The sequence below is a fragment of the Ambystoma mexicanum genome, chromosome 14 (assembly GCF_040938575.1).
Source record: "Ambystoma mexicanum isolate Mex_15411 chromosome 14, UKY_AmexF1_1, whole genome shotgun sequence".
In the NCBI taxonomy this organism is placed as follows: domain Eukaryota; kingdom Metazoa; phylum Chordata; class Amphibia; order Caudata; family Ambystomatidae; genus Ambystoma; species Ambystoma mexicanum.
The window spans coordinates 215,786,192-215,807,352 of record NC_090940.1 but is presented as its reverse complement, the minus strand read 5'-3'; the positions used below and the strand labels follow the sequence as shown (position 1 = coordinate 215,807,352).

General features: G+C 47.1%; 1 protein-coding gene across 3 annotated transcripts in view; it reads left to right on the top strand.

Moving 5' to 3' along the window:
- The window catches only part of VCPKMT (valosin containing protein lysine methyltransferase), a 720,951-nt gene that overhangs the window by 103,233 nt on the left and 596,557 nt on the right, over positions 1-21,161 (top strand). For all 3 annotated transcript variants that reach the window (XM_069638975.1, XM_069638976.1, XM_069638974.1), the window contains exon 3: positions 10,243-10,315. In XM_069638975.1, coding sequence (XP_069495076.1) covers positions 10,243-10,315 — 73 coding nt within the window. The remainder of the gene's footprint in view (positions 1-10,242; positions 10,316-21,161) is intronic.

Below are 21,161 nucleotides of genomic sequence, written 5' to 3'. Positions count from 1 at the left end.
AAAGGCAGCAAAAGACCTGTGGAGAAGGCCAAATCCCAGACAAGAAGACTGCATTGTGTCTTAAGGACGCCAGTGACCCTCCCAGGTTAACGGCAGAGTTGGGGAGGCGAGGCCAAGCCTGTGATATTAACCTTGACTTTTGAACTGCAAAGACAACTGTGAAACTAGCGATACTGAGTAGCGGAGTGGTCCGGTGAAAGGAAGTGGCCCACTCGAAAGTCTGTTAAAGGTTAAATGTCTTTTTTCTGTAAAGTGAATGAACCATAAAAAGCAAAGTGATCAAAGTAAAAAAAAAGGGCGATGTAAAAAGGTGAACGTTGAACTTTTGTGCTTATGACATCGAACGACCCAGACCCAGAGGCGCTAGGGCAATTAATACAAGAGTGTGAGCTGAGGGAAATTCAAAGTGGTCCTGCAGAGGTCTATAGTAAAAGCCACGCACATTCGAAGTCTTCGACATCAGGAAAAGGTCTGAGACCGACTGAGGGAGACCGGAAGTGTGATGTTAGGGGAAGGGAACCCCTAAAGGATGTCAATTTGTTGTTTGAAAGGTCTGAGCCCGACTGAGGGAGACAGTTGTGAACTTTTTGTGGAACTGTGTTTTTAAAACTGGATAGAGAGACTTTAACATGGAAGACCAGGAGGGCCTCAATCCATGTTTTGAACTGCCTTTGTTTTGAGAACCTGAGCCAGTGTGTCATCCTGTTTACGGTCAACGCCTTACTGCTTGCTGTCCAACGTGGAGAGGAGAGCTAACTCAGCCACATTTATTCTTTATATTCGAACACTGATTTTCCTTTGCATACATGTTCTCCTTTACACACTTTTTGTACGAGAGATAGGGTAGGCATTGGGTTTTGTTAGTGTAGGCCATTCCGATTTGATGGACTCAACTAGGACTGTTTTATTTATTATTTGATGGTGGAGATTACTCCAATCCTAGAAATAGGGCAAAGTAGGAGTTTTTCCAAACCCTGAATGTTGAATAAAGGTTTTACAAATTGGGCATTTTGTGTCAGTGTAATACTTGTGATACCATGCCTCCCTTACAGCACCTTCTAAAGATCTTGGTGAATTATTTTCTGCCCAAGTTGATGGTGGTTCTGTCTTAAACGTAGCCCTGATCTTTTGAATGGCAGTTCCATTCGACCGATGCGTTCCTGGCCTTGCAGTACTAGATCTCTGTGAATATTTTTGTGTCCGTTGTTTGGTTTGGTGGGTGTTGGATGTTGACTATCCCTCTTTGCATTGCTGATTCCACTGGCAGCTTCATAAAGATAAGCTGACATACAGAGGTTGCCTATGCAGAATTAAAATGATCTGGAGCACAGTCAACAGGGTTATCTAGATATAGCTTGGTTGTTTGTTGAAATCACTAGCAAAACACCATGCAAGAGCAAATACTTAATTGGTGAGCCTGAGTTTGATTTTGTCTCTTTAGGAAAGCGCATGCTAGAGAGTGCGCTAGTGCCAGAGAGTGGATAATTAAGAGGGCTCTGTGACCAAGAGAATAGATTACCCAGTTCAAGACCTTTACCAAGTATAACAGGATTGGTTGGATAACTTGTAAAGGAACTAGAGTTTAATCTAGAAATCAATATAGAATTCCCATAGTAAAGGCATCAAGCTGGGTAAATTCAATTTTATTGAAGGACCTAACTGAGACTATTTTCCAAGATTCCCCAACTAGTCTACAGTTTGAGGGAGTTGGCAAAAAACATGCATTTTGGCTTCACAATATAAGGGTTATGCTAGCCAACATACTCGGCCTCTCACCTACAAACTACATCTCCCACTTGCTTTAGGGTACCTGTCAGGATCCGATATTCTTACCTGTAGCTGCAGATTGATCACCTGCTCTAGAGTCAACACCTTCAATACTCTCCTTTCAGCAGGTTCTTGCTCCTTGCCTAGGATCTTTGTCAGGCTATGTTATTGTACCAGACCAACTATAGGTAGCCCTGCAGGGTCAATGTCTCCTCTGGACTTTATTGCATTTGGTCTCCTCTTCGTGTCTGAGATCTATCTCTCCGTATGCTCTTGATGTTTTCTCCTTCTCTATCTGGTAGAAACCAGTGACTGAGCTATAGTCCTCCACAGACTTGTGGTTTTGTCTCGACTTCTGTGTTTAATCTCTGCCAGGGTTTGATATATAGCCCTGGGCAGGCTCTGGACATTTTCCCCTTCCCTGGGTCTGGTCTCTGAGTCTGGACAATAGGCAATCTCAATTTTCTAATACCACTACCCAAGTTGGTGTTGCGGCACACTTTCACCTCATACTTTTCCAATGCCAGAAAGCCTGGTGACTCCCCATGAAAACCTCATCTCCCTGTCCTGAGTTGTGGGACTTAGGTGGGTTGCTTAGAGTCTATTTTTGAAGTCCTCACGCTGGATAGTCTGGGTACAGAGGATGAGGCGGTTATTGAAATCCAGTATATACTGCCTCCCGGTAACTCTTCTTGAGCCAGTGTTTCTTCCCGTGTTCCCAGAGCCCTCCTTTGTACCAAAGGAGGTCTGTCCAGTGTTTGTGACTTTGTTACAGGTGTAGGGTGTTTTGTGTATCTGGCTGGCATAGTTGTTCACAACAGACGTCTTTTGGACCAGAACTTTTCTTGAATGTTTGACATCCCTACATGAAAAGCTGGATGAGGCCTGAGCCCTTGTCTAACCTGAGCTACAGCGCTGTCTGAAACCTTAACATGTATTACTGTGTAACCTAAGGAGATCTCACCTGCCCATGTCCGAATAGAGTGTTAATGGAGTAATCCTGCTTGTTACTTTTCTGAGCTTGTCAGTGTTACTGAAGAGATTGCTTTGTCCTTGGACCAAGCCTCCGAGGTAATACTTGAGACCCCTTTAACATATGTGTTACTTGCAGGCTATCTTTCCAGTCTGAACCGAAGTGGTTGCTGCTTCCTGAGTTATAGGTGTGTTGTTTAAGGATGATGATTCAAGAACTGTGCAACCCAAGGGATTGTTCTCTGAAACTGTGTAATTTGTGGTGTCTGGGAGACTGTTTATGACTACAGGGTGGTTGGCCTTGCTGCCCTGAACCGGAATGTGTAGTTGTGTACAATCTAACAGATGGCTTTGCTGTTTAAGCCGTTTTGCAATGGGAACAAATGAGTGTCATGCAAATAAACGAATCATGAATGAAAACCATGTTTTGAGGGGATTGGGTCCTCCGACGTATTCCATATCTATGACAGGTAATGTCCACAGCTGTGCTGCTTTGGAAAATCTTTGGCGTCTGCGCCCTGCGTCGATGACGTCGATGCGGCGTCCCCGAGGACCTCCTCCGACAGCCGACGTCGCCCGATGTGATAAGTAGGACGCACGACGCCCATAGCCTCAGTTCCGTTTTTTCCACGAACGTGTTCGCTTTGTGAATCTCGGTACGCCTCGACTCGTTGGAGTTGCTGTTTTCTTTCTCGGTTCATTGAACCTGATCGGTTTGTTTGTGGCGATGTCTTTTTCATCTTCGACCCCGCGTCCGGGCTTCAAGAACTGCGGGGGACTGTGGGTCCAAGATGTCGGTCACAGACTCGCACAATGCCTGCCTCTGGTGCCTCTGGGAGGCCCACGATACGGACGACTGTGTCGACTGCCAGTCGCTCACTGCGAAGGCCTTGCGAGAACGCAAGAAGAAACTGTCGGTAGGTCGGGTGTCTAAGCCCCGGAAGTCGAGGTCTGCGGGGCTTTCGACCGATGACTCGAGGGGTGACTCTCTGCGTCATCGTCGGAAGTCCGGTGGGTCTCCTTCCAGGAGTCGGTCTCGCCACTCCTCTGCCTCTTCTAGGCTTTCCAGGAAGCGCCGGCATAGGTCGCCTTCCCCGTCCCTTTCCGAGGACTCCGCCCGTCGGCGGGTCGCTTATCCCTCCATGCAAGCGACACCGGAGGAATGGGCTTCCTTCAGGAAGCAGATGCTAGCGATTCTGGAATCGCAGGGCACCGGTCCGTCTGCGCCTCCGAGTGGGGTCTGTTGGCACTGGTCGAGAGACACCGCCCGTACGCCTTTTGGCTCGGGTGGTCGGCACGGCTCGCGGGAGAGGTCCCGCTCGGACAAGGGTAGCCGTTCTCGCCATGCCCGTTCCAGGTCCCGGTCCTCGACGTGCTCGAGACCGCCTGATCCTGTGTCGTCTTCGAAGAAGACGCCAACGCCTGTGGCGCCGAGGTCGTCGACGATTACTCTCGAGGTTCCGTCTTCGAGGGGGTCGTCGGCGCCCAGGCTGTCGAGAGACACGCTCGGAGCTCCGGCTTCGAGGACTGTGTCGACGCCTCCGATGCTGGAGGACTTGCAGCTGACGTCAACGCCGATTCGCTCGACGTCGACGCCTTTTATGTCGACGCCGGCGGCGACTCTCTCGGCGCCCTCAACGCCTTACAGGGCGGTGGTGTCGGAGGGGCCCCGTCGCATGGGTTTTGCCCCTAAAGAGGCTATGGCTAAGGTCCGGCACTGCTTTGGTCCGCAGAGGTCTTCCTCTCCCCGCCTGTAGTACATTTCAGAGGGTGATGAAGGCTCTGATGGCGGTCTGGTTCCGGTTACGGATCCGGATGAACTTATCTCGGGCCATAGTCAGTTTGATGACCTGAGGCAGTCACTGCATGATGCCAGTGGATTGGACACCTCTCCGGAGGTGGAGTTTTGTCGGCCGGAGCCTGGCACTCATGCCGATTCGTCATATCGGCGCCTTATGTCTTGGGTTACCGAGTACTTGGGTTGGTCGGCTCCCCCAGGGGAGTTCGTTCAGGATGATCTCACTGACATCCTTGATCTCGGTCCACCCACTGACCCGGTTTTGCCTTTTCATATGGCTTTGCAGAGAAGGGTGGCGGCGGCTTGGACTGCTCCGGAGAGTCTCCCGGCAGTGGGCAAGTCTTTGTCGCGAAAATACCGTCCAGCCAGTAGCAACCCCTGCTACTTGTCTAGGCACCCCACCCCGGAGAGTTTGGTGGTGCAGGCGGCTACGGCCCCGGCAAAGCAGGCGTCGTATCCTACCATCCCTCCGGATAGGGACGACAAACGTTTTGACAGCTGGGCGAAGAAAGTGTTTTCTTCAGGGGGTATGGCGCTTCAGGCGGCCAACTCCATATGTGCCTTGTCTCGTTTCACGCACACTCTGTGGAACTGTGTTGCATTAGCGGCTGATCATATTCCCGAAGGGGACGAACGGGATGGTTTCCTTGCTATGGTTCAGGATGGCAAAGATGCCATGTGTGAGGCCGTTCAGTCGGGTTTGGACTTGACGGATTGTGTCAGCCGGTCCATGGTGGCGAGCACCGTAATGCACAGGTTTGCGTGGTTGAGGAAGTCTGGGTTTGCTCCTGATGTGCAGTCCCGGCTCCTCAACATGCCTTTTGACGGTGAACACCTTTTTGGCAGCAAGGCTGACGAGAGCCTTGAGAGGTTGCAGACCTCCAAAGCTGCAGCGAAGTCGTTGGGTGCTGCAGTTCGACAACCTCCGCCTTTTCGTCCTAGGGGACAGCAATGGAGGGGAGGTTCCTTTCGCTATTACTCGTCCTTCAGCAAAGCGAGAGGAGCTAGCAGTCAAAGAGGCCATCGTAAGAGTGCCAGAGGTGGAAACAAAGGTACTCGAGGTGCCAAGGTATCTCGGGCAGTTGCCTCTTTGCCCTCAGGCAACGCCGCAGCCGCTACCACTCAGTCATGAGGCCAGGTCCCATGGTTCGTCAGTTGGGGGAAGGCTGGCGCAGCATCTTGTAGAGTGGCAAGCCATTACTTCAGATGTGTGGGTTCTGAAGATCATAACCCACGGCTACTGTCTTCCTTTTCGGCAGAGTCCTCACGACAATCCACCAGGGAACCTCTCTTTGAAGAGTCCAGATCCGCTCCTTGCGCAGGAAATTCAAGCCCTGCTGGAGAAAGGCGCCATATAACTGGTGCCTGTAGCGGAGAAGAACAAGGGGATGGTATTCCCCTTATTTTTTGATTTCAAAGAAAGACGGGGGATTGAGACCCATCATGGACTTGCATGGTTTGAACAACGTGGTTTGAAGTTCAAGATGGTGGCTCTTTCTCAAGTCCTCCAGGCCCTTCAACTTCAGGACTGGTTGGTGTCTCTCGACCTCAAGTATGCTTACTTCCATGTGCCGATCCATCCCAAGCACAAGAAGTACCTGAGGTTCGCGGTTGGTGACTCGCACTTTCAGTTTCGGGTCCTGCCGTTCGGATTGACCTCTTCCCCGAGGGTTTTCACCAAGCTCATGGTGGTGGTGGCAGCGCATCTCAGGAAAGGGGGGATTCACGTCTACCCCTACCTGGACGATTGGTTGATCAGGGGGAGCTCTCCCGAGCAAGTCCTGGATCATCTGTCCGTCACCTGCCACTCCCTTCACAGGCTGGGCTTCTCCCTCAATTTAAAGAAGTCCCATTTGACACCAACGCAGCGGCTCCTGTACATCGGAGCAGTGCTCGACACGTCCCTGGGGCAGTGTTTTCCTCCTCAGGTGAGGGCTCTTCACATTCAGCAGATGGTGCACAAGTTCCAGTTTGCCCATACTCTCCCAGCGTCCGAGTTCTTGAGACTGCTCGGCCTCATAGCGTTCTGCATTCTTCTGGTGCGGATGAGATCTTTGCAGTGGGCGCTCAAGCTCCAGTGGTCTCAGTCCTCCGGCAGGCTGTCGGACCCTGTTCAGGTGCCGCACTCGGTAGCCCGGGACCTTCTGTGGTGGGCCGTCGAGAGCAATCTGATGAAGGGTGCCCCATTTTGGCTGCCTTGGCCGGAGGTGACGATCGTGACGGACGCATCCCTCACGGGATGGGGAGCTCATGCCAACGAGCTGACAGTCAGTGGCCGTTGGTCTCCGGAGTCCAGACTCCATATCAATCTGTTGGAGCTGAGGGCCGTCAGGCTAGCCCTGAAAGCTTTTCTGCCGACTGTGCGCGGGAATAGTGTCCTGATTCTGACGGACAACACAGTGGCCATGCACTACCTCAACAAAAAGGGGGGGGGCAGGGTCACTTCCGCTGTGCAGGGAGGCGATGCAGCTCGAGTTCTGGGCCATCCAGCAGCAAGTTTAGATCTCGGCAGTTCATCTGGCCGGAGACGACAACGAGACGGCGGACGCTCTGAGCAGGCAGAGCATGATCTCTCACGAGTGGGAGCTGGCTCGGGAGATTCTCCTGGAGATCTTCGCCCTTTGGAGGACCCCTCAAGTGGATCTCTTCGCCTCCAGTGTCAACCGGAAGTGCAAAAGGTTTTGCTTCCGGGAATTTCCTCCAAAAGGAGCCTTAGGAGACGTGTTTGTGGTGGAGTGGTCATTCCCACTGCTGTACGCGTTTCCTCCAGTCCCTGCCATCCCGCAAGTGTTGTGGAGGTTACGGAGGTTCGGTTCCCGGATGATCCTCATTGCTCCGGCGTGGGCCCGGAGGACGTGGTACCCGGACCTTCTAGACTTGTCCATCTGCCCTCCATGTCGTCTTCCCTACCAAGACGATCTGCTCTCACGGGAGGGGGGTCAGGTTCTCCATCCAGAGGTCAGATCCCTCAATCTTCACGCTTGGCTTCTGAAAGGTTGAGGGAGGTATAAGGATTGGGACCTCCCTGAAGATGTGATGGAGGTGTTGCTCTCGGCCAGGCGGCCGGCAACTAAGTATGTACCGTTGGAGAAAGTTCTGCGACTGGTGCAGAGTTCAGAATGTGGATCCGTTTGAATGCGACATTCCCATGGTTTTGTCTTTTTTGCTTTCTTTGGCCCACAGGGACTTGCAAGTGGGGACCATTAAAGGTTACCTGGCGGCGCTGTCCATATTTAAGCGCTCGTCTGAAGAGTGTTCCTATTTTAAGAGTCCTTTAATTTCGCAGTTTTTGAAAGGGCTCACTAATGTGTTCCCTCCGTCACCTTTTTTGGTGCCAGGTTGGGATTTGAACCTTGTTCTTAAGTTTCTTATGGGTGCTCCGTTTGAGCCTTTACATTCTTGCCCTTTAAGGCTGTTAACTCTGAAAACTGTGTTTTTAGTTGCGGTTACTTCCGCTCGCAGAGTGAGTGAGTTACAGGCACTTTCAGTGAAGCCACCCTTCACTGTATTTCACAAGGACAGGGTTGTCCTTAGGGTTCGTCCTTCTTTTCTTCCGAAGGTGGTTTCGGAATTTCATTTGAGCCAGAAAGTTGTTCTTCCGGCGTTCTATCCTCCTCTGCATCCTGGTAAGGAAGAGGAGAGGCTCCATAGGCTTGATCCTAGGAGAGCGTTGAGCTTTTATATCTCGCGCATGTCCCGGGTCAGAGTGGACGATCAACTTTTCATTGGTTACGCTGGAAAGCGTTTGGGACAAGCTGTGACGAAACAGACTTTGTCTCGTTGGATTATTTTAGCTATCTCCGAGTGTTACCGCTTGGCGGGTAAGGACCCTCCGGCTGGCTTGCGGGCCCATTCTACCAGAGGGGTGGCTGCGTCTACTGCCCTGCAGAGGAGAGTTCTTATTCATCACATCTGTGATGCAGCCACCTGGGCTTCAGTACATACTTTTGTACGTCACTGTTCCCTCGATTCCATCAGGGGGCAAGATCTGGCCTTTGGCAAGGCAGTTCTCTATTCCCAATTTGATTGGTCATGCTAAATTTGTATTCTAAATTCTTTCACACCTCCTTGCTTGGTACTGCTTTGGGAGTCTGTCATAGATATGGAATACGTCAGAGGACCCAATCCTCAAGTTACTTTCTTACCTGGTAACGTTCTTTCGATGGGATGGTCCGACGATGTATTCCATATCGCTCCCTCCCTGCCTTCCCCGCTGCAGAATTTCTTTTGCGATTGCAGCTTGCGTTCCGCAAGGCCTCGTGTGTCTGACTGGCAGAAAACTGGTGGCACACGTTCTGGGAAAAAACTATAACTGAGGCTATGGGCGTCGTGCGTCCTACTTATCACATCGGGTGACGTCGGCCGTTGGAGGAGGTCCTCGGGGACGGTGCATCGACGCAGGACGCAGACGCCAAAGATTTTCCGAAGCAGCACAGCTGTGGACATTACCTGACATAGATATGGAATACGTCGTTGGACCATCCCATCGATAGAACGTTACCAGGTAAGAAAGTAACTTGTTCTTTTAGTAGGAGTCCCAACAAATATTCTGTACATGGAAAGGAAATATTATCACATGATGCCCTTTCGCTTCCAATAGAGGGACTGCTGTCACAGCCATTCTATGCTCCCATCCAAATCCACAGGCTGTCTGAATAAGGTATATATGGTTCCATGTTAAAAACATTTTAATGGCAGGATGAGTGATTTTGAAAAATAAAACTAATGCAAAACCCATTGTGCACAGTATACTTAGTGATTCAGTCGTATAACCCTTTTATCGAAGGCATATTTCTCAAATATAAAGATCTGTTGTAGTTCTTATTTTCCCAAAATGATCTGTGATATTATGCAAAGCAGGCAACAACCCTCACTTGTGTTATTTGTCCCATTGTCCTTTCCTTAAGGGGTTTTTCAAAAGAGTGACCCAGACTTTATATCTTGGAATTATAACTTTTTATTCTAGGTTTTTATAATGTGTTTTTCTCAGTAAGACATGCATACCTTTATTATTATGACCAAGTTATATATTGGAAGTGATTATTAGAAAAGACCGTTTCCAGTTTCCAATGTTAGTACGAATACCATTGATTAATTTCCTTTGTTTTTTGATAGCTACGTTAGCAAGGAAAACACAGCCCTTCTACTCCTCCTCTTCCTTCCTCCCCCGTAAAAGGCATGTTTTCCCCCTACAGTTGTGCAGCTGTCGAGATTGCCCCATTTGTTGGGGCTAGGAGAGGCTATATCTGTATATGTTTTTGGTGTGCCCCACACTGCTTTCTGAAACAAGGGTGAGTGGCTTTTATGTCTGACTAGCAGTTTAGAACTTCAAATTTTGCAGCACCTACCTGCCCTACCTAATATCGGTTGTAAAATAGTTTTCAGAAAGTGACCACACCACCCACTACGCTCCATTTTTAGTAAATGGAATAACCTCAAATAGTATGATATGCTTTAGAGAATAAAGGTATATGGAACCATGGGTCAAGGCAGGGTACAGTTCAAAGTTAGTAGTGTTGTTTGTACACTGCCTCTAAAACAGTGGTGATTGGGCTGCATATTTTAATTGGTCACAATTTGGATTTTTGTGATGAAATGTTATTTTAAGGCCTTGCATATTTGAATCATATTGAGTAATCAGTGAAACATTTTGTGGAAAAAGCACTAGCGATATTTCATGTGCATATACGTTTGTATTTTTATAGGGGTGAGAATGTGTCGGAATTCCTTCCTGCTCCGGACTACATATTGATTGCAGACTGCATTTACTACGAACAGGTGGGTACCTGTTCCCATGTGACTTTTGTATATTTTGACTGTTTTTATAATTCCACCTGATTGAAAGATAGGACAGTTTTACTTTTTCCATACAATTCATACCTCAACAAAAATACTGTGGCGAGTTCACCAATTCTTGCAAAAAGTGTAATATTTTGACAGGATTTTTCTGATTTTATTTATTATTATTTTTTTTATTATTTGTATTTAATCAATTTTGATTTTTACAAAGACTTTTCCTGGTTGTAGAAGAGAAAGAAGTGTCATTTTCTGTACATTTGTAGGTTTCGCAGACCGGTGCTTTATAGAAGAAAGGTCTCTTTTATGTCACTTGCATAGTCTTCTCCATAGCGATGGTTATAAGTTTGGTAGCCGCTATAAGCCAACGCGTTTGGGCTCCTGCGATGAGGCGGTTCCACCAGATGTTTTCGTCAATGATGTAGGATGCTTTATACACAGGACCGAGGAAGGCCTCTCTTTCAAGGTCAATGGCCGGACAGACCATTAAAAGGTGTTTGATAGATTCTGTGACTGGAGGTCTCTACAGAGTCTACAGGTTTTTTCTTTAGATACAGATCGAATTGCTAGGACTTCCTGCGTCGGTAAAAGGTTTAGACGGGCTTTCAGCAAAGTTCTCATGAGGGATTCACTTGGATATTTGGTGCAGTACTCCATCGGCTGCTTCAATTTGTTGAAGACTGGCGGCAGATGGGTTAGTCATTTGTTCGAGATTGCACTGTCATTGGTTTTTATCCAATCAAACCACTCCATTTTGGTTTTTATTCTCATTGGATTCTGGAATTGTTCTTCTTCTGAGAAAGCTATTTCTTGCAATATGCGCCTTTGTTTGTCTGCCCAGTTGTTAAGGAAACTGTTGCTCCCTTTAAATATTTCCTCAGAAATCATCCTGTATATTTCCAGGCTTTCTTGTCTCTGAATTTTCCTGTAAAGTTGGATCGTACTCTGAGCGACAACTGCCTCCATAGAGAGCAGCCCAAGTTCACGCCTTATGGGAGCCACAGCTGTTGATTTCGGTAGGCCTAGTGTTGCTCTCCAGATGAAGCCTTCTAGTTTGGACCATAGGGTCAGTGGGATTGCGGGGTTAGCGTCCACACCATATGTCAATGCTGGAATTACTTTCGACTTATAGAATTGGATTGCCGGGAGGAAACTGTATTTACCATATTTTCTGTCGACAGCGCGGAGTTGGGCCGTTAGGTTTTTTGTTTTTGACCACAAAGTTTTCTGCATACTTAAAGATCTTTTCGAACTGTCGATGTCAACTCCAAGATATTTGAATGTGGAGACGATTTCGATTTTCGAGTGGTCAAGGAACCACTTCAATGGCTCCTGTTTTTGCGGTCCGTCCCTGCTTTTGTAGAATCAATATCTTCGTTTTTGAGTTGTTGATCTCCAGATTGTTCTCCTTGGTGTATAGGGCCAGGTTGTCTAGTTGGCGTTGAAGGCCCACTTGGGTATGGTCTAAAATTATGAGGTCGTCTGCATATTAGAAGTCTGGCGACCATTGTGTTTCCAATTTTCGGAGGGAAGCATCTGATCAGTTCTTGTGAAGTTTGAAAATTGCCAAGGAAGGAGATGAAGAGTGCTGGGGCCAGAGGGCAGCCCTGTTTGACTCCTCGATTAGACAGAATGGATTTGGACAGTAGCCCTTGGTGGTTTAGCCTGACTGATACAGTAGTGCCGGTATGCAGGGCGATAATTGGATCGAGGATCTGGCTAGGACAGTTCCAGTTCTTCAATTTGGCCCACAGTTTCGGTCTGTCCACTTTATCGAAGGCCTGGGATAGATCACGAATGCGAGGAAGATTCAGAGAGCACCAAGCAGAACTTTTTCTTTTAGGATGTTTAAGATCATTATATTGGCAGCAGTACTGGCGTTTTTCTGGAAACCCGTTTGAAGTGGGTTTCTGGCAGGAGAAGATCTTGCCCAATTCTGGAAGTGAGTCAGAAGAGAGGTAGCGAAGACTTTGCCGATGACATCCAATAAGGCAATAGGACGATAGTTGGAAGGGTCTTCTCGAATGCCTTTTTTGAAGATCGGGACGACAATAGCTTGGTTCCAGGAACTAGGGATTATCTTTCGTTCTTTGCAGTGTTTGAAAATCAAGCTCAAGACCGCTGACCAGGCTTCCGGATGTTCTTTTAAGTCGGTATTTGCTAGACCATCTTGTCCAGGGGTACGTGATAGTTTCAATTTCGAGATGATTGCCCTTATATCTTCTGTGTCGGAGAGGTCGACCCAGTTTGATTTGGTAGGAGATAATGTCTTCTCCGTGGCAGAGGTAGGGCAATCGAACACTTTTGAAAAATGGGTGATCCATCGTTCTTCGGAGACCGCATTTATCTGCGAATTTGGCTGAGCTTTGTTGTTGTAGATTGATTTCCGAAATTCTCGTTTTTTTTTTGCTGGCTATGGCCTTAATCATGTTTTCAGCATCTGCTTGAGTGCTGATCTGGTGTTTCTTAGCCATTGTTTGTAGGATCTCAGCTCGAGAGGATAGAATTCCCATAGCGTTGAAGAGCTCGCGGTCGTTGCCTCTTTTTTTTGTTTTCTTAGGTGACGGCGCCTGATCACTAGGCTTCGATTGTAGGTGTGGGTATGGTTTCTAGTCCAGTTTTCGAACCCTTTTCTGGGTTTTTTGTATGTCGGGAGCAGTGGGATGTAGCTGGACTTAAATGTTGTGTCGTTTGCTTCGATATCTGAAGTATGAGTTTTATATTCATCTCCCAAAGTTTTGATATCTTTTGAGGTCATGCGCAGACGAGAGAGCCGAGTGTTAGTCTCGACCGCTACGTTGTAGAATTGCTGATCCCGACGCTTTATACTGCATGTGAGGTTTAGCAGGTTGTGGTCACTAGCCTTGGTTCTGATTACTTCAAAAGAGGATATAATCGCGAAGATTTTTTCTGAAACAAAGATGTAATTGACATTGGCTGTAGATTGGTCTCGCTCCCATGTAGGAATGGTGGTATGTTTAGTGGATTTTGCAGCGCTGCGGAGGTTTTTAGAGTTCATTAGCGATACCCACTGTTTTCCTCTTTCTGCTGCCGGTGTGTGATCTGACGGGTTCAAGCAGTTAGAGTTGAGGTCTCCACAAATAAGAATATTCGATGTTTTGTGTTTGATCATTATTTCATCGATGATGTTTGCTGCTTCGTCACAGAATTTGTCGGGAGAAGTTTTTTGTGGGTTCCAGTAGGCGTTGATAATAGCCCAGACTTCAGAAGACTTATTGTCACCCGTTGTTATGAGCACTGCCAGAAAAGCGTAGGTGGCTACTATAGTTTTACTGATGATTATGTTTGATCCCGTCTGAATTGCAGTCAGGAGGCCGGAAGAGGGTCTACCGAACGGACCTTTTAAAGCTGGCGAGATTTCGATCGAATAGCCATCAAGGGCACGCTTACTCAGTAACCATGTTTCTTGTAGGAATAGGATATCGTGGACTCCTAGGTTGTAGCTCCCAATTTTGGTTAGATGCGTGTGACCTCTGGTGTTCCATGATGCGTGGATGGTTTTCTCACCTCTTTACTTTTATTTTTCATCTTTACCATTGTGCGAATGCAAAACCTACCAAAGTGTATAAGAACGGCAAACAGAAAAGTACGAAACAGCCCAATCTACAAAGCATCACCACTTTGATACTGTAAGATACAATACCTCGTTCACGCAAGCCGGGCCAAACACCAAAACTGTATCTATTGACCGAGCCAATAATGGCTTGCTTCATCCCCGCTCCTTCAATCCCCATCAGTACCCTCTTACACAAAAGTGTTTGCTTATTTCCCCCTACAGGAAGCCCACAAGAATTGCAGCTTGAGGGAAATGGCATCACAAAATGCACATGAACAATAACAAAGAACAAAACCTGTCACAATCCCAACAAAGACATCCTAGTTTGAAATAACAGGCACGCCAGTTTGCTAATGTCCTCAAAAAGGTCAGAGATCACCTGAGAGTGTCCTGCACACAACTATTAGTTGCCCGATCCCTGGTTACTGAATTAAAGCAGCAACAGTGAGTGCCCATGTATTGAAAAGGAACACAATAGAACCAAGCATCTCTTTCGTAGACTTCTAGTTAGTGGAAGGGAATGCTATATTGATCATGACACTGTTTGACCTAATTGAACCATTGCATTTCTGAAAAATGCCTGTTCAGTGTCAATAAACTGCAATAATAATTTAGTAATGGATTTTCCTTTGCGATACAGTGTGACGTGAAATGACCACCAAATCGCCCATGCGGTGACGAGATCAGGTCTACCTTTACACGATCTTTCAAACCTATCCCTCCCTTATGCCCGAGGTTAGAAATACTAATGTGCTCTATGTTCCACCCACCGAATCCAAGCAATAAAAAATTCCACATTCAGCCCCTTCCCTACCCCCCACAAGAAATGCATTACTACTACAGCTGAGGTGGATTGCAGACCTGAAATTCTGAAAAGGCCAGATGACTTCTCTCTTCCACTCTCGGTGACAACATCTCATGGCACATCTTTGCCTAGCCTGGATGTCTTGTTAACTCTTTGCTTACGGTTATCACATTACTGCTTCTTACTGGTCAGGCCCTTTAGACCGGCCCCACTAATTCCCTGCATTGGCAAGTCCATGCTCTCTGTAGGTACTTCCCACCAATGACCCAGGTTGCTAGACCACAAGCTTGGAGGCAGCTTGAGTGATTTCGCTCTCAATGCCAGTTTAGATGGTTCACTAACCTTCTTGGCCTTCCTTGTGTAACCTGCTGCCAAATCAAGGCATGTTACACAATTTGTGGTAGTAGCTTGATAGTTTGTACTTCTATTTGCTTTGTATTTGGAATGCATAAATGCAATGGTAGGAGAGATTTTATCACATGAAAACGAGAACAGCCATACAATAGACTACTTGTCATTGATGATCCCAGTGTGATTCTTGTTTTTTTTAACATATTTTGTTCATTTTCTTTTACTGCCTCTTTGCTTAAGTATTGTCTACTCTTGAGCCCTCGAAATTAAAGATTTCCCATGATCTTCCACACTTTAACATCTTGATTGACCGACCCACCAAAAAGGAGATGGTTGGAGTCTAGGGAATACATCAATGCTGAGGAGACTGTGAACCAGGTTCTTTTTATTATTGGAGGATCGTCTTTTGTATTTATATGGATATCATTTCAGGAAGAAAGATCGAGCAAAATAGAAAGGAATGTTATGGGTTTCTGCACCATTCCGCCCCTTTCTTAAGCCCCACGCTTTTTTTTTTTTTTGTATTTATAGATTTTGTAAACTGGTGCAGAAGGACAAAAAGAGTCCAGTGTGCGCCAGATAATAACCCTTCACCCATTTCACCCTTCACCCTTCACCCATTTCTAAACCTATATCACCTACACAAATTGATGACCTACAGCACCTGGAGCACCATAACATAATGTACATATATTAATTTCAAGCTGTGGTTCGAGAGGACCAGCATGTACGCAGTCCACATCAGATCTTTATCCTGCACAATGTAGCAGAAAATAGAAAATGTTATGAGCATGATAATTAAACCAATACAATATATATCATGTTTACCTTCACAGTGGTAGGCTACTATGCAAGTCTATGCAAAAAGGACGAGCATACTCGTCCTTGGCACTTAAGAGGTTAATAGAAAGTAGTATGAAATAAATCACCATGCTGCAGACGGCATTCGGCTCTGTGTAAGTCATGGTCAGCAGATGACCACTTCATTATCGCTTTAAACTAAAGTCTAAAAGCCGGTGCATACAAGCCTTTCCAGTGCTGCACTATAAGGCGTTTTAGTGAATCCACCCTATAGAATTTAGTAGTAATTTTACTTTCATACACATGGGCAGCAAAAACAATAAGCACACCTAGGGAGACCTTTTGATTTCCCAGCCTGATACATCAGTGAAGTACTTTAGAACTTCCTGTCATCAGTCTTCTATGGCAGCCCAATCCCACGTCATACAAAACAAGTTTCCTTTGGGTGGGAACATCGGGGACATTATGTAGTTTTATTTATTGCTCACTTGTTTGGCGCTTGTACAATTACCAAAACTGTTTCAAAGCGCCCACAGGGCAAACGTGGTGGGGACAGAGGAAGGTAGACAATTAATTACATCAAAGATAAATAAGTTAATAGTGCAAACAATGATGAGAATAAAGGGAAGGGGAGACAACCCTACTATGGCTTGCGAGTGTTCAGAACGTGCAAGTGCAGAGGGGAATAGGGGTGAGGGAGAGGCACTTTGATGCTCATGGAGAAGTGCTTGTTTGGTATAACCCCAAGTATCAATGCTTGGGGCATACATGTTCTATGCAAATATTTTAAATGTATTAGTTTAAAACTAGCATTCATGGTGACCTCTTTTTTTGTCTGATGACACGTATGCATCGACTCGCCAAATGTCGAAACAGTACCCATATCTTTATCCCAGTTGCCCTTGCTTTGCAATTTAACTTCACTTGGTTTTGGGATAAGTGCTTGTTTTATGACCCAGTTTTAATGCCAGTGCTTTGAAAGGCCAAAACGCTCCACACTCAGGTAACCGCTCGGGGAAATCCAGTTAAGTCCTATGGACAATGGGCAATTTTGCTGCATAGTTTAATATCTGGCGGTTCCGAATTCCCAATGAAGTACATAAATCTTGAAAGGACAGTACTTTGAAATTCGAAACAGGTATCCCACCGCCTTACATTCTTTTTTCAGCCATAAAAGTCTACCCGATGCAGCCAGCACTTCTCCAATTATGCATTTACACTCCAAATGAGTATCCATTGAAAATATAGAGCATGCAGCCCTATGTGAGGCTGAAGTTGTCCTAACATTCTGCAATGTCTCCACTGAATGGGCAAGTCAGCCTCCATATTGTGGTGTCCTCACAACACATCTATTAATGTAGATGGATACACAATAATGTTGCGCTTCATTCTCTCCCATAAGCCAAGATAACCCTCATGACACCGTGAGACCACATGTTGGAGACGAGTAATTTAAAACGTCGGGAATCCAAGTTCATAATGGAGCTTCTGTGTAAATAGGGTGACCCAAGCGCTACAACCTTTCCAGAATATTGGCAGCAGTAACCCATCCATCACCCTGAAGAGTGATGTATAGAGAAGAGTGGAATCCCTTTCAACACATGCAGCAGTCTAGGGAAGAGAACCATCTTGGCCAATGACATTTCCTCAATTCAAGGTAAATGGAGCCTAGACCAGGATTCGACTGCTCTGTACAGTTTAGTAATGTCTCCACGTTTCACCATGGCTGTGATTCGGGATCCACAAATGTCTGAAGTACTCTACAGAAAACTGAAGTGGCAGACCATCCAGATCCATAGTAGGCACCCCTGCAACAAAACAAACAAATGTACATCAACAAGTTTATCTTGATGTCTGATAATATATCATTCTCAATCGTTTCAAGCATAGCAGAAATTGCAAGCAATGAATCGCGCATATAACAGTGCAACGTGTGGAACAGCAACAACCACCAGGAGATGATCTGCAAAGTAGGTCATCATTTTTGCACTGATGGACACCCCTGCCTGGTACTATTGCCAGTCATAAAGGATTCTAAAATATAATCATTTGTTCTGATCCTGGCAACAGTTAATATTACATTTCCAGCCAAACCTTTGAATCATCAAATTAATTAATTCCCAATCGAAGTAATCAGTGGCCTTTTCCACATCTGAATAGGCAATGACCCAATTGCCTGGGTTAGTATTTGCGCACTCCAGCACAAGAGAAAGCCTTTGCAAATTCAGGGTGATGTTTCTACCTGAAGCTTGATCCACCAGTCAGTTTTTGCAATTACCCTTGAAAGCTTGCACACTATATAATTTTGCTGAAAATCTGTGCTTGAGTGATAACGGCCTACAGGCTCCAAATTGTGTGTAGGTCTTACCAGGCTTCAAAAGCTGCTGGCTTCATAGATGGTGGAAGTATCCCCTTTGAGAAAGCCCCCTCGGACACTGCAAAGAGTTGCGAAGCATGGATATCAAATGCCACATATAACTTCACAGGCAGTTCAGTCCTGGAGACCCACAAAAATCTGTGTTGATCTAGTGGTGCATCCAGGTAGTCCCTATCACCATGAGGCAGATTCGATGGGTCAGCTTCATCTGAGAAATCTAACAGCTGATTCCTGTACATCATGATATGCTGGGTGTGCAGTTTCCAATAGAAATCTCTACCAAGACTTCATAAACACCATTTCGAAGGGATTGTGTCCTCCGACGTTTCCTCATCTTAGATAGATATATCCTTCCAGCTCTGCTGGCCTCGGAAATTTTTTTCTCTAGAGGGCGCTGCGCGTCGACGTCCCTCGAGTCGATGTCCTTCGACAGCCGCCGTATCGACGCTCGACGTCATCCTGCCTATAAAGGCCGCGCGCAGCGTCCGTTGCTCAGTTCCGTTTTTCCGCGCTACTCGGTGCCTCGGAATACCGTTGCTCAGTTCTTAGTCAGATAATCCTATTTACCTCGAGTTATTCGATCCGTACTCGATGGCTTCCTCGTCGGAACCGACAACTCCTCGATCCGGCTTCAAAAAATGTCGAGATTGTGGGAAAAAGATGTCGTTGACCGATCCTCACAGAAATTGTCTGTGGTGCTTGGGAGCCGAACACCATTGTTCGGAGTGCGAGGACTGTATGTCCATGACAGCTAAGGCCCTGAAGGAGCGTAGGGGGAAGCTGGAGAAAGGTAAGACTTTTAAAGCTTCTTCTTCGTCGACGAAGTCGAGACATTCGTCTCCTCGTCACCATTCGCGCTCCAGGTCTCGGAGTGGGTCTCATCACTCCTCGAGATCGAAGCACTCGAAGAGGAGACGTCGAAGATCCCCTTCTCCGTCTTCCTCTTCCTCTGTTTCGCCAAAAAGAATCCCTTGCCCCACGAAACATAGTTCCCGGGCTGAATGGGAGGAATTCAGAAAGAATATGATGAGCGTCTTCGAGAAAGCGGCCTCGACCCCCTCGAAGACTGCCGAGAGCGATGCTCTGGTCGAAAGACCCGAAGGTCAAAAACGCCGCGAGTCGCAGTACCCGGCGAAAGAAACCTCTCGAGCGCGTCTCGAACCCTCGAGTAGGACTATGACCTCCAAACCTTCCTCGAAGGTTCCGTCGACGCCGTCGACGAAGGTTCCGTCGAGGTCGATGTCTTCGACGCCGTTGTCGAAGGGACCTTCGACACACGGGTCTGTCGACTCGACGGCGGCCTCGACACCGGCGTCGACGCCGAGAAAAGTCACGGTGACCACACATCCACTGACGATCCCCAGGCCCTCGACGTCGATGGCGTCGATATTGTCGAGTAGAATTCCAATTCTGTCGAGGTCCTCGAGGCCTCCACCTCTGTTTTCGACGCCACGCTCGAAGCCTTCGACGTCGGCGTCGACGACATCGACGTTTTTGAGGCCAATAATGACAAGTTCGGCACCCTCTGCCTTGGAAATGGGATTTACTCCCTTTATGAGTTTAGAACAATTGAGAACTATATCCTCAATTTTAGAAGAGGGTTATTTGTCTGAACAAGACACATTTGAGTTACAGGGACCTGTAACCCCACTTAGAGAGGAATTTTCCTCTGAAGAGCGCAGATTAAAGGATCTTCATGATTCTTTACATGAGGCAAGTGGGTTAGACACTTCCCCTGAGGTGGATTTTGCTAAGCCAGAACCGGGGGAGCATGCTGATACCCCCTACCGAGCCTTAATGGCTAGGATTACAGAGTTCATGGGCTGGTCTGCACCTTCACAATCTTTCCAACAAGATGACCTCACGGATATTCTTGACAAAGGCCCACAAGAGGATCCGGTGGTGCCCTTTCATAAAGCTCTTCAGAGAAAGATCATGACAAACTGGGAAACCCCAGATGGTAATACCAGCAGTAAATAAAAAACTGTCTGCAAAGTACAGGGTATCTTCCACAGACCCAGAGTTTTTGTCTAAACATCCATCCCCAGAAAGTCTGGTGGTACAAGCAGCATCCTCTACCGATGTCAAGACGGCTTATCCTACAGTCCCACAGGACAGGGACGATAAAAAATATGATGCTATGGCAAAGAAAGTCTTTTCAGCATGTAGCATGGCGTTAAAGTCGGTTAATGCTACGTGCACCCTTGCTAGGTTCAGCCATACACTTTGGGAGTGTGCTTCTACAGCGGGTGACTGCATCCCGGAGGGAGAAGAAAGGGATGCGTTCCTGAATATTATACAGGACGGTAAAGACGCTATGTGCGAATCCCTCCAGACGGGCATTGATTCGGCTGACAGTATCAGCAGAGCAATGGCGGCAAGTACATCAACCAGGAGGTTCGCTTGGTTGAGAAAGTCGGGTTTTGCCCCAGATGTGCAAGCCAGGCTCTTGAACATGCCATTCGATGGCTCTTCTTTGTTCGGGAAAAAGGCAGATGACAGTTTGGAGAAACTGCAAACTTCAAAAGCAGCAGCAAAATCCCTAGGAGCTGCAATCCGTCAGACTCCTTTTCGTCCCACAGGAACCTCTGCGAGGGGCAAGTCCTTTCGCTTCTACTCCGCATTCGGAAGAGGTAGAGGACGACCGGCTCAAAGGGGTCAAAGAAGAACTACCCGAGGTGGACGGGGTAGATATTCTAAAGCCGCAGCAACAGCAGGTGCCTCTTTACCATCGGCATCTGCATCAGCCGCCCCAAAACCACTCTGAGGACTCCCCTCACAGGACACCTGTAGGAGGCAGGTTGACTCAACATCTGACGGTATGGCAGGCTATCACGTCAGATGCTTGGGCATTGGAAACAGTCGCCCAAGGTTACTGCCTGCCTTTCCTACGTATACCTCAGAGTCATCCACCGGG